The sequence below is a fragment of the Panthera tigris genome, chromosome B4, assembly GCF_018350195.1.
Source record: "Panthera tigris isolate Pti1 chromosome B4, P.tigris_Pti1_mat1.1, whole genome shotgun sequence".
NCBI classification, from domain to species: Eukaryota; Metazoa; Chordata; class Mammalia; order Carnivora; family Felidae; genus Panthera; species Panthera tigris.
This window is the reverse complement of record NC_056666.1, coordinates 126,526,019-126,538,845: the sequence shown is the minus strand read 5'-3', so window position 1 is coordinate 126,538,845 and position 12,827 is coordinate 126,526,019. Positions and strand designations below refer to the sequence as shown.

General features: G+C 45.0%; 2 protein-coding genes across 8 annotated transcripts in view; one reads left to right on the top strand and one right to left on the bottom strand.

Annotated features, from left to right (window-relative positions):
* The window catches only part of SYN3 (synapsin III), a 460,089-nt gene that overhangs the window by 151,990 nt on the left and 295,272 nt on the right, over positions 1–12,827 (top strand). For all 7 annotated transcript variants that reach the window (XR_006220212.1, XM_042993112.1, XM_042993114.1 and 4 more), the window contains exons 5-6: positions 2,192–2,348; positions 5,827–5,916. Coding sequence is in view for 6 of the 7 variants with exons in the window: in XM_042993112.1 (XP_042849046.1) it covers positions 2,192–2,348; positions 5,827–5,916 (247 nt within the window). In the remaining variant the exon portion in view is untranslated. The remainder of the gene's footprint in view (positions 1–2,191; positions 2,349–5,826; positions 5,917–12,827) is intronic.
* Positions 7,981–12,827, bottom strand: part of TIMP3 (TIMP metallopeptidase inhibitor 3) — a 59,519-nt gene continuing 54,672 nt past the window's right edge. Inside the window, exon 5 of the mRNA XM_007096450.3 lies at positions 7,981–11,900. Coding sequence (XP_007096512.1) covers positions 11,703–11,900 — 198 coding nt within the window. The 3' untranslated portion in view covers positions 7,981–11,702. The remainder of the gene's footprint in view (positions 11,901–12,827) is intronic.

Sequence of the window (12,827 nt, the reverse complement as noted above, 5' to 3'; positions counted from 1 at the left end):
AGACCCGCCACTCGCCCCTTCTTTCCTTCCCTCTGTTGCTGTAAGAGCCAATTAAGTGGAGCACAGGAGCAGGAAAACCAGAGGAGGGACCTGGGTGCGACCTCCTGCTCTGGCATGGTTTTGCCTGGTGTCCTGGGACACATCACTGCCTTGCTATGGGCCTCAGTTCCCCCATCTGTTAAATCCATTAGTTGGACTGGTTCAGCTCTAAGAATGCAATAAGGATATAGGCGTAATAATTCCAAGCCTCTAACCCAACTACAGAGTGATGTGATTGACCATTTCCATGAGCCCAGTGTCAGCCATACCCAAGATGTCAGCATCCACATGTCTCCTCTGGGATGAGTTACAACTTCATGGGCGAGACCCTTGCCATTTCCTTTAGGGACGAGGAAGGAATATTCATGCACATCATTGATTCCTCCAACACATACTTACTACACCCCATGTATGCTCCATGGTGCCAGGCCCTGGGGTGTACAACGAGACCCAAGCCCAGAACAATTTGGGAAATGTCTGCACCTGCTGCACATTCTTTCCTTCTGTCTCCACTGGGACAAGTCCTTCCCATTTGACGGTTATTTTAACTTACATTTGAATTATTTTAAAGAGAAGCGGTTTATTTGAAGCTAAGTGTCTTAACTCTGGGTGAGACAAACAGATCATACCATTTTGAGTGTAAACCACCCACCCATTGGGAAGCTGATTATCTCATGTGAGCTAGAAGTGAGGAATCTGGAAATAGATGGAACCTTGGCAGTGTGAGCAAAACAGTGTGTGAATCCACCTGGAGCCATGTGATGGAGGGAAGAAGAGTATATGGACTTGGAGCGAGATCACCTGAGTTCACACATGGCTCCCCTGCTTCCCAGCCTTGTGACTTGGGGAAGTTTATGACTTCTCTGAGCTGTGTGTTCCCATCTATAAAGTGGAGAAATAGTCCCAACCTTACCCAGATCTGCTTGTAAGTGCTAATCAGGATCACGTCTCCAAAGGGGCCCAGCAAAGAGCCTGGCATGTTCTTGGCCATCATATTAATACTCTTGCTGCTTTCCAGAGGTTGCTACTTGAAAGGGACATGTTTGAAATATACAGGGTATATATAAATATATACATATTACGTATATATAGGTATATATATATACATACCATGCTGCATGGTAGTTGAGAACTAGGGCCATGAGGTTACACGTATCTGACCCTGCTATGTACCTGCAGTATGTCTTTTTGAGCAAGTGACTTAATCTTTGTGAGCCTCGGTGCTATGCACATAAAATGAACAAACCTTTTGGAAGTTTCTTTAAAAAAAGAGAGAGAGAGAGAGAAAGAGAGAGTTTTGTTCGAGCCCCAGTTACGACAGCTGCCAGGGACACACGGTTTTTAGAAACAGGAGAGTGCTCCAGTAAGGAAACATTTGATGGAGAGCTATATGCATTTTTTTTACATAAAATTTACAAAATATTAGACAAAGAACATTTCAGAAAGTTGCAGGCTTTATCTTAAGTTTCTAATAATTGCAGGGCTATATGACTTTAATCTTACAGAAACCAGGGAATTTCCTTACTTTTTCCTATCTTTTGTGTTTAGAATGCTCCTTTTTTTGATTATTTTCTTTAACAAAGCAGATATACACAATGTGCACTCAGGACAGAAACAGATCCCATGCGTTGAGGTTTTGCTGAGTCATTTTGACCTTGGTAAATGTTAAAGTATAGCTTCCCTGGGAGCCTGGAACACACAAACATAAAGGTGAAAATTCCCTTTATCGGTGCTCATCTGTAAAATGCAGTTGCTGGCAGCAATGCCCGCGTCCTTGGGAAGCTATGAGGATTCAGTGAGGCAATACGTGCTGCCTAGTAAAAACGGCAGTGTATTCACTGAGTTATTTGATCCATTTTCCTCTGATTGTAAATGAACGTTTGTTCAACGTAGAAAATCTAGAAAACCACCTAAAAAAGAAAATGGATAAAATGTGAGTTGTTTTCAGCCCTTTGATTCTGTAGCTGCTGTGTGTTTGCATCCAACTGTCCCCCTCCACACTCCCCCACCCCCTCCCCATTCTGACCTGAGAGCTCCCTGCTGGCAGCAACCAGGCCAGGTCAGTGCTATCCCCAGCAGGCTGTGGCCCGATGCCCTGGCCTTCCGTCAGTACCCAATGTGGTGACACTACTGCCAGCCCCTCTCTTTGCAGATCCTTCAAGCCAGACTTCATCCTGGTCCGCCAGCATGCCTACAGCATGGCGCTGGGCGAAGACTACCGAAGCTTGGTCATCGGCCTCCAGTACGGAGGGCTGCCTGCTGTCAACTCCCTCTACTCCGTCTACAACTTCTGCAGCAAGCCCTGGGTGGTAGGTGATGGGCCAGGCTGACCTGGAGTGAGGTGGGCGGCAGTGGGTGGCGTCCCAGCCCTGAAACGGGCCCGTCCCATCCTTCAGCATGGAGGCCTCAGTAATGAGTCTTTTTTAAGCAACTCAATAAGCAGGCCTCTTCTTGTAATTGTTGCCTAAGGAATGCGATATAACAACATGGTATGATACAGTGTTATCTTATAAATAACATTAGTGGTAACATTAAGGTACCTTACTGTTCTTACTTATATTAAATCATATCACTTTTGTTAACAGTAGGCATTGTTGAGCACTTACTGTGTATTAATCTGAAAATCGTGCTGCCTGGTGCTCAAACTATGGCTATCATGTGAAGTGGACATTACTTCATTTTACAGAAAAAGAATCTCAGTTTCTGAGCAGCTAAGGAACTCACCCAGGGTCATGTAGCCTGGGAGGGGTGAAACCAGAACTTGAAGCCATGTCTCTTCAACCCCCAAGACTGATTTTCCCTGCTTTGTATTCATTAATTTCATTTGTCCCTTGATTTATTAGTCTTCATTCAAATGTTACCTGTAAAAGAGGCTTCTCCGAGGATACCACTCCCCCAAATACTCTCAATTCCCTTACCCTGCTTTATTTCCCCCCAATACTTATCTCCATCTAGGATGATATATTTATCCATTCTTTTGTGTATTATCTGTTTTCCCTACCAAAGTAATTCATTCATGCAACAAATATTTATTCAATGCCTACTATGTTCCAGGCACTGTTCTAAGTCCTAGGAACATGGCAGTGGGCAGATCAGACCCAAATCCCTGCCCCATGGATCTTATATTCTAGTGACCAGGGGCACATGCAGTCTATTAATAAATATGCCCAATATGTAATATGTCATAGAAGTGGTTCATAAGGGAAAATTTTTGAAATTTTGAAAATTTGAAAAATTTTCAAAAGGGAAAATAAAGCAGGGTAGGGAGATAGGAAATGTGGAGGCTGGGGGTACGTACTGTAGTGTGCTCTGTGAAGCTCTAAGCCATCTTGTCTCTTCCTTTATTTCCCTCTGCTTGGCCTCCTGGCGGGAGGGCAGTGGTCGAGAACATGGGCTCTGGAGCCGGATTGCCTTAGTTCCAGGAGCCTCAATTTATGAGCTGTATCATCTTGAACAACTTGTTTAATCTCTCTGAGTTTATTTTCCATATTTGTAAAATGATGATAATAATAGGGTCATCCTGGTAAGGTTGTGAGTTAATACAAGTGGCTGCCACAAAGTACACTCTCAATACATGGTGACAATTATTATATTCATTCAGTAAATAGTGAATGCCACAAGGTCTCTGCAGAGTTGGCGCTCAATATTTATTGAATGGATATATACATTAATTTAGTAGATATAGATAGTTTTTAACCACTGCTATCATGGCTCTGGTCTCTTTATTCTACCCTGAGATTTTTGGCCTATGGCATCCCAGATTCTGGAAAGGGACCTAGATAGCATTAGCCCATACCCCCCACCTTGTTTTTCCACATAGACATTGTGATGGTAGCAGCTACCATTCAGTAGCACTGTGTGCTATGCTGAACTCTTAACATACATATTATATTTGATCTTTAGAACCACCCTGATGAGTAGATTTTGCTAATGTCTCTATTGTACAGATAAGGAAACTGGAGCTGGACATCTCCAAAATTCGTGTGCTTGATCATAGAGTTACATATTCTCTCTAGACTTCAGCATCCTTATCTGTAAACTGAGAGATCCTCCATCATTTCTCATATTTCTGAGATCCCTCAAACCCTCTAACTGGACTCCATGTTGCATCACACCTGCAGACTATACCCCAGGAGTTTGCAGACCAAGTCTAGTTGTAGGAGTTCTTAAGTTACCCATTCTCTCTGAGCCATTAGTGTTGACTTACTCCCAAGTCAAGTCTGGTACAAGACTTGGCATGCCTTCTAGCCATTGGACACCCACCATAGGCCACAAATTGTAGCATTCTTAATCCTGATCAGAATTTTCCATGCCCTTCCGACTTATGTCCACCAGGAGTTCCCTTTTGCTTTCTGGATAAATTCCAAGGCTCCCAGGGATCTGTCATGGATCACCCTTCGTCCTCCTCTCTCACTGTCCCCTGGATCCAGGGCCACAGCTATGACAGCCACTGAGGGTCTCCAGTGTGTACCTGAAGTGCCCTTCCATCTTCTCTGTGTCATCTGCTCCAGGGAGTCATCCTGACCCCTTCTCTGTTCCTCTTCTAGGCTTCTCAATCCCCTTGCTTTCCTCCAGCAAGGCACTGTTATCTCAACCATCTGACCACGTTGTCTCCCCTCAAGGCCTGGTCTTCCATGCTTAGCTTGTTATCCCAATATTAAAGCACAGTGCCAAGAACAAAATGAGCTCCCAAGGGTGCTGGGTGGTGTGGGCTGATGGAGAAAAATTTAAGCTCAAGGCCTGCCTTTCAGAAGCTTACCACCCAGCTCTGGAGATGTTAGCAACCTCTATGGTGAAACCAGAAAGTGTTAAAGCAAAAGGAGCCAGGTGTGGAAGGGATGCGGCTCGAGCTGCTAGAGAAGAGCATGGTTGTAAAAACAGAGAAATCAGAGATGACCCTAGAACAATGCAGGAGTTGGAATGCCAACTCTGAAAATCTGTATAACTTTTGACTCCCCTCCCCAGACTTAACTACTGATAGCCTACTGTTGACTGGAAACTTTACCAATAATATACATGCTCAATTAACACATACTTCATATATTATATGTATTATATGTTGTATTCTTACAATAAAGTAGGTGAGGGAAAAGAAAGTGTTATTAAGAAAATCATAAGGAAGAGAAAATACATTTACAGTACTGTACTGTGTTTATCCAAAAAAAAAAAAAAAATTTGCATGTATGTAGACCTGCACAGTTCAAACCCATGTTGTCCAAGGGTCAGCTGTATTTATGATAAATAATAATATCTAACATTCAAGTGCCCCTAGGGACCAGGCACAGCTTTTAATACGTTGCATATTTAATCCTTACAACATTGGATCTCTTGCTTTCTCCACTTACAAATGAGGAAACTGAAGCTCAGAAGCCTGGAGCAACTTTCCAGGCTTATGGGGCTAGTTAAGTGGTGGAGAATTTGAATCCAGAGTCTACACCCTAAACTGTTAGGTAGTACTACCTCTCTAGAAAGAAAGGCTTTGCAGGCTGGAGACATGGCATGAGTGTCAGCACGTTGTGCTTGTGTGAAATGTTGAGGGGGTAGTAAATGCTCCTCAAATGTAAGCGAGCTGAACTCAGCGGCCTGGCAGGAATGAAGGGCTTATGCAACCAGATAATCGAGAGGATGAGATTCCAGCCAAGGAATCTGGTCTTCATCCTGCAAACAGGGAACAGCTACTGCCGCTCAGCTCAGAATAGTCTGATACTGGAGGTCTGGGATCAAGTGGGAAGTTCCACCATACTGGATAACAAAGATTGACCAATGTTCTTTCCTCTTCTCTCCTAGTTCTCTCAACTCATTAAGATCTTCCATTCTCTGGGTCCTGAGAAGTTCCCACTTGTGGAGCAAACGTTTTTCCCCAACCATAAGCCAATGGTGAGTGCCCTTTTTGACTCTGATTATCTTAATGATATGGAATGAAAACAGATGTCCATGTTTTCAGTCCTGTTGGATGGAGGAGTGGGCTGAGGGCCACTCCCTGATTGCCTGGGCTCTAAGGAAGAGTTGTGATGTCCTGTGAGAATACCTGGCTTTCTTAGGGAAAGAATAAAGTCTTCAGGTGAAATTTTAGGTAGCAGGACAAATGACAAAGGTGGATGACGTCCCTTGGGATATTGGGAATTTTCAGCAAATTCGGGGACAACTTGAGCTGGCATTTTGGAGCCAAACGCTGGTAATAAAGATAAAAGATGTTTCAAAGGTTGGATGTTGTTTCCCTTGAGCCCTGGGCAGAACCTGGTTCCAACTTTTATTTTGATAAAAGCTGTTGTATTTTGTTTGCATTGATCATCGAAGGGCACTTTCCTTGTGTGTTCCCTTTGCTTTCTGACTTATGGATGTACCTGAGGTTGTCTCTGGTTGGAGACAGAGCTTGGAGCACATGGTCTCTGGTTGGAGCTTAGCTTGGAGCACATGGTCGAGCCCATTCATAGGACAGCTGGGTGGGAGGGGTGACATCTTCCTGAAAAGGTGGAGAGCTCTTTATCCCACAACCAAAAGAAGTTGGGTGGAAAGAGTTCTGGGCAGCTGGAAATAGCCTGTGATATATCTGCTTGTGTGTTTGGTGGTCTTCTTAAACTGGCCAAAGGAATGCAGGGCCATGTCCCCATGCTTGCCATGTAAGGAATGTGAATCTTGGGCAACAGTGTAGTTAAAAAGGTATCCGAATGTCCCAGCTGGGGACTGGCCTGTTCGTAGAATCCCACGCTCAGGCTGCTGACCTGGAAATTCTACCACACGAGTGGTAGGACTGCAGGCCCCAGGTGGGGGCAGTCTAAACAGGCAGAGAGGTTTTTCCATTGATTATCTTTCCCTTATATCTGATCCAGTGAGAGTCATAGAATCCAAGATATGCTGGTTGGAATAAGAAGGGTAAGTGGAGGGACGCCTGGGTGGCTCAGTCAGTTAAGTGTTCAACTTTGGCTCAGGTCATCATCTTGCAGTTTGTGGGTCCAAGCCCTGAGTTAGGCTCGCGCTGACAGTGTGGATCCTGCTTGGGATTCTCTCTCTCCTTCTCTCTCTGCCTCTCTCTCTCTTTCAAAATAAATTAATAAAATTTAAAAAAAAAGAAAGGTAAGTGGAACCTGGCATATTCCAACAAAGTATGAACACTATAGAGAAAATTAAGGGATTATCATCAAACCAGAATTAATTTAAATCCTAGTCTGCCAGCATACTAGGTCTTGAGCAATGAGTTAACCTGAGTCTTGGCTTCCTCAGCTAAAAACTATGGATGATAGTGGGACAACCTCATTGGGTTGTGGAAATTTAATGCAATCGTGTGTAGAGTGCTGTGCCTGATATATGATAGGTGATCAAAGTAGATTAGCTTGAAATAGGGGCAAAAGCTATACCCTGGATCATTGTCAACAATGGGATGAAAGTTGGGTGAGGGGTATGCAGCCAACCCAACTCATTGAGGATGACAGGTCCAGCTGTAAGCTCTGGGAGGGGCTCACGGCTATAGTGGGACCTCTCGAGTTCCTAGCATATCCAACTAGGCCAAGCCATACTTGGAATTTCAGGCAGGTGTTTGGCATCAGGCACTGATGTTTGCAACCTTCCCCTCTCAGTTTCATGGTGTGAGATTCTTAGATGAAAACAGGGAAAGCCAAGTCAGGGCTCCAGTCTGGGAATACTTGAACTACTAATAGTTAATTCGACAGGAATCCAGATTCTGTAGAGCTATGGAGAACCCTGGCCATAGAAACAGGGAGCAAGGTCAGTGCTGGATTAGCAGTTGGGGGAATATCTAGAATGCCTGCTCCTACCTTGGGAAAGGACTGGGGCAGGGTGGGCTCAAGCCCTAGAAGTGAATGAAGGGAGGGGAATGTTCATTTGCCTGCAGCCAGGACAGGTGGGACCAGCTCCCAAGGCCCTCTGCTGTCTATATTACCCCCAGTGGCAGTCAGGATATAAGGAGGCAAGGGACTACAGGTGTGTGATAGAAATAAAACCATTTTACTGTTTAGAATAAAGGACACACTATAAAAAGTGAACATTATGCAACATTACAGACAATATACATTCACGGAATATAAAATTCATAAATAACATGGAGGAAAACTGTAAACAGTGCTACAAAATTTAGCAACAAATACATTCCTTCCAGACAGGGTTTTCTCTGGTTGGTTTCTCTCCATCACTTCTGGGTCTCAGGACAGCAGACTGGCTAAGGGGAAAGGTGAGGGCATGGGAGGATCTGTGAAGCCCTTCCCCCAAGAGCACGAACCGGTCTTAAATTCTTTCCCTCCTCATGTCTCCCAAATGCTAATTTTTGGAGGCTGTTGATATCCACCTCCCCTACATTCTCACACTTTGTTTTGCTTCTATCATCAGGTTTTTAAAGTGTTTTCCTTGTGTAAAACTACTGTAGTGATATTTTTATTTTTGGTAGCCAGGAGCCAAACTCTTGGGTGCCATCTTGGGGTAATCCATACTGATGATCATCAAACACAAGATGAAAGGCTGGGCAGGGGAGGGCACTTGTCTCCTAGGGGCCACAGTGTTTCTGAGACAGAGCTGTTCCAATAAATCATTTGTTTCTTTAACTGTTCAAGAACGATCATATGAAAAATGATATTCATGGGCTGTACCATGACTGCCATGATGTAGGTCTGGAGCTGGGTGATGGTAAAGGATGGGAGTCTCTGGTATTATCTACCCAGACAGATGGAGCACAGGTCTGAGAGGAGAGAGCCCCAGGTATAATGCTTTCTGGATAGGGAGGCAGAAGAGATGGCCAGATGAGGCCAAGAGGTCTTGGAATCACAGCTCCCATGGCCCTGGGTTTTTAGAAGAAATCATGGCTTCCCAATTGAGTGGTCAAAAATAAGGGGGGAAAAAGAATGGGAATGACCAGCAGACTGCCCAGTGCCAGTTGATACAGAGCAAGGACATGGATGTACTTGCTGTTTTCCCTCCTCCTTCCTACTCCAGAAAGCACTGGGATGCTGATGGGGAGGAGGAGGGATTAGTGTCAAGTGGTAGTTCCTTCTCATTTCTCCAGTTCGCCAGTCTAGCTGCCTGCACAGTAGAAGTATTTTACCCTCCATTCCACTTTAGAATTTGATTCAGGAAAATGGCGGCATGTGGGTTTCATTTTTTTTTCTCTTAAACACAATGTACACATATTAAAGCCTACACATGACACAAGATTTAGCAAAATAAAACGCTCACGATATGATTGAAATACGGAAGTGTCTCAGCTACATAAATGACTTTAAATTATACAGTAAGTGAACAGGTGAAATAAACAAAGCTATAGCTTATAGAAAGCTCAAAAACCGCCCTCTGCCAACATCGCTTTGCAAAGGACCCTTCTTTGCCCAGGACCTGCTATTCTCTTTGACAGGGCCTGACAGATGGGACTGTGGTTCCACCAACATTTCTACAGGGAAACTTCAGATGATTCATGCTCAGGCCTCACCCCAGGTCCCTCCTTGTGTGAGTGGAGGTGACCCCATGAAGGACCAAGAATGGCCAATGCTTCATAGAGGGGATGCTGATGTCCAATTGTGAGAGGGCACTTGTGTGGTTGGGTCAGGGGTTCCATCTTGTAAGACTTGGAGGTTGAAATCAAGAAAATCTCAGAACACCAAGGACTTGGGCTTACCCTTTAAAGACCACTGGTCCGCTGACCTCAGCTCCTTTTGCTTACACAGCTGCATTGAGAGGGCAAAGCCTCCCGTTTCCCACCTGCCAAATGGCATGACCATAGGGTGAAAGGTACAAGATAATCCAATGAATACCATGGAAACTGGATGCCTGCACTGCCTTCCCACTCAGGAGTTCTGCCAAATACCTTGCCTGGGTATTTGCATGTGTGTGTGTCCGTGTGTGTGTGTCTGTGTGTGTGCAAGACATCACAATGTGTTGTCTGCTTCTTTTTTTAAATCCTGTTTCAATTGGCAGCTCTGTTTCCTAAAGTGGAATGAACTGAAGATACAAATACTAAGAGGAAAATAGCCATAATCTGAAAGAAGAGACAGAGTGATCATGTTAAATGTCACCATCCTACCACCCCCAACTCTGTGAAATATCCATTATCACCTACTCTTGGCATCTCACTTTCAACACTTAAACTGAAAATAATTTTATTTAATCAGAGAACTTATATTATAGTTTTATTTCAAAAAAAAACAAAAACAAAAACACAACAAAAACCCTACAGCTGATTGCAGAGTCAGGCTTCCCTAGTGACCACCGATTTTAATCCCATGAGGTGAGGACCTCAGGAGATGGTGTTCGCCCACCAGTGAGCTGGGAGAAGAGCAGGCTGTCCCAAAATCCAGGAAAGTGGCTGTCTAGCCAAGGCAGCTTTCCCTCCTGTGCCCAGGCCCCTGACCCACACTAACTCTCATTTCTCATCTGAGCCAAGCCAGTAAGGCAGTTAAATGAAGGCCCCAAACATGAAGCAGGAGAAAAGGAGAGGGACAGAGGTCAGATGACCCCAGTTAAAGGGATGTCGAGGGTGTTCAGAATTTCAAATTTTAATTAAAATGAAAAAAAAGTCAACTTGGAATGTCATGATTTTCTTCAAACAAGCAACGACAACAAAATAGAAGAGATTATACTACTGGCATATTTAACAGCATTGAACAGAATTCTGTGTCCTGTAAAAAATTAGCTTATGTCCCCGTGTGGGTATATGCAAATGTGTATACAAACACATCCCCCTAGGTGAGCTAAACCCTACTTTGGAAATAGTATTCTCTACCCAGCTCTACTTGACTATATCTGTGGATAGTGTACGATGTGTGTATTCCTCCGATTTACATAAAGGCAAGCTCCCGGCCAAATCTACCAGAGTTTTCCAGGAGGAAGTCTTGTGGGAGATAGAGAGAGGAAAGACATTCATCTCAGTCTTTCACCTGAGCTTTTGTACAGGGCAGGCAAATTGCCTCCTGACCTCAGGCAGATGTTTAAGTCTTCATCAACTAAGAAAGTTCTGTTATTCTGTCCTGGCTGCTTGCCGGACTCAGAAACATCTGGTCAACCCCAGCATCACTGGGCTGGGGGGAATTGAGTGTGCTGCACCCTCTCAGACCCTCTCCTGCAGTTTCTTCCTTCCCTCCCTCACTCTTACATGCAGACACAGACAGACATAGTCTGGTTGGACAATGCAGTAGCATCTCCTCAGTGTATATGGTCTTCTGCATACCTTGAGTCTATCTGCTTGCTGCCCTGGACTCATCCTCAAACAGTTGACCTTTCAGCAACTTCCTTGTCTGTGTCTTTTATGTACTGGGATGGAGGACAAGGGTCGAGGGAAGCGGGTCTGGGAGATGGTGAGGTGGGGGAGAAGAGAGAGGGGTAGGTGTTACAATGCCCAAATGGGGTAGTTTTTCGGTTTCTGTTTTCCTAAAAAAATAGATTATATCATCACGAAGAAGAGGAGTGTGCATTCCTCATTCTTTCTGGCATGGCACCAAAAATTCCCGCGTGGAAATGGGTGATGTCAAAACCAAAAAGGGGCAGGGTGGGGCCAGGAGGATGGTTCCAAATAAACTCCATATGACAGCATAGACTTTTCCTTAAGTGTTCGAAGTGCTAAATTTGCAAGAAAACAGGCACTAATGTCATTGTCATCATCTGGGAAGAGTTAGTGTCCGAGGGAAGCTCAGCGGGAAGGGAGGGAAGGGTGGGGAAGGGTCTGGTGCTCAGGGGTCTGTGGCATTGATGATGCTTTTGTCCGGGGGCGCCCATCCTCGGTACCAGCTGCAGTAACCACCCTTCTGCCGGATGCAGGCATAGTGTTTGGACTGGTAGCCAGGGTAGCCGAAATTGGAGAGCATATCGGTCCAGAGGCACTCGTTCTTGGAGGTCACAAAGCAAGGCAGGTAGTAGCAGGATTTGATCTGCAATTAGATAACAGCCAAAGGTTGGTGGGCTCTGCTATGGTGGCCCCAGTCCTGATGCTTGCTCCAGTCTGGATTCAGAGCACTGCAGGTGGAGCCCAGCCACATCAGTCCCTTGGTGAAAATAATGTAAGTAACACCCACTAACACCTACCGAGTGCCACTGTGTACCAGATATCCTGCTAAGTGCTTCTATGCTATTCTCTTTAGTTCTCATAACAGATCTATCTCCCTTTACAGATGAGGAACCAGAGGCTCAGAGAGGTTAAGGAACTTGCTCTGATTTACACAGCCAGAAAGTGGTGGAACTAGACATTTGAGAAAACTCTTCTTTCTCAAGTGGTAACAAGCAAGGATGAGAGATCTCAGCTGTTGTGGAAACTGAGGAATTAGAAAGATTAAAGCATAAACTTTGGGCATCTAGCTGCCATCGACTAGAAATCACATGAGCTGTGTGACCTAGGGCTTGTTACTTAAGCTCCCTGAGCCTCTATTTTCTTATCTGCAAAATGAGCATAGTAGTAATAAACACTACACAAAGTTGTGAGAATTCAGAGAGAGAACTGCCCAGCTCCCTCCCACAGCAGGCAGGCTGTGTGCCGTGGCATGAACTCTGTGCTTGAGTCAAGGAATTGGCCCTGGTTAGACCTTCTGCAGCATTTGGTATCAGTAGTCCTGTGCCAGCTTGCCCATCAGTGAGGCAGCTGCCCTGGTGAACTCACTTGGGACTGCTTGCAGGACCTGCCACTATAAGGATCTGGTACCTGCCACAACCTTGAGCCACAGGAGAGGCCAGGGACACTGAAGAGTCCTCATGCCCCAGCTGCTGCCAAGTGGGCAGCCTCGGGTGGACAGATTATAGCAGAAAGGCATTCTTCCCCCACCTTCTTCACCACTCAGCCAGGGGGCAACATTCCTCACCACCCC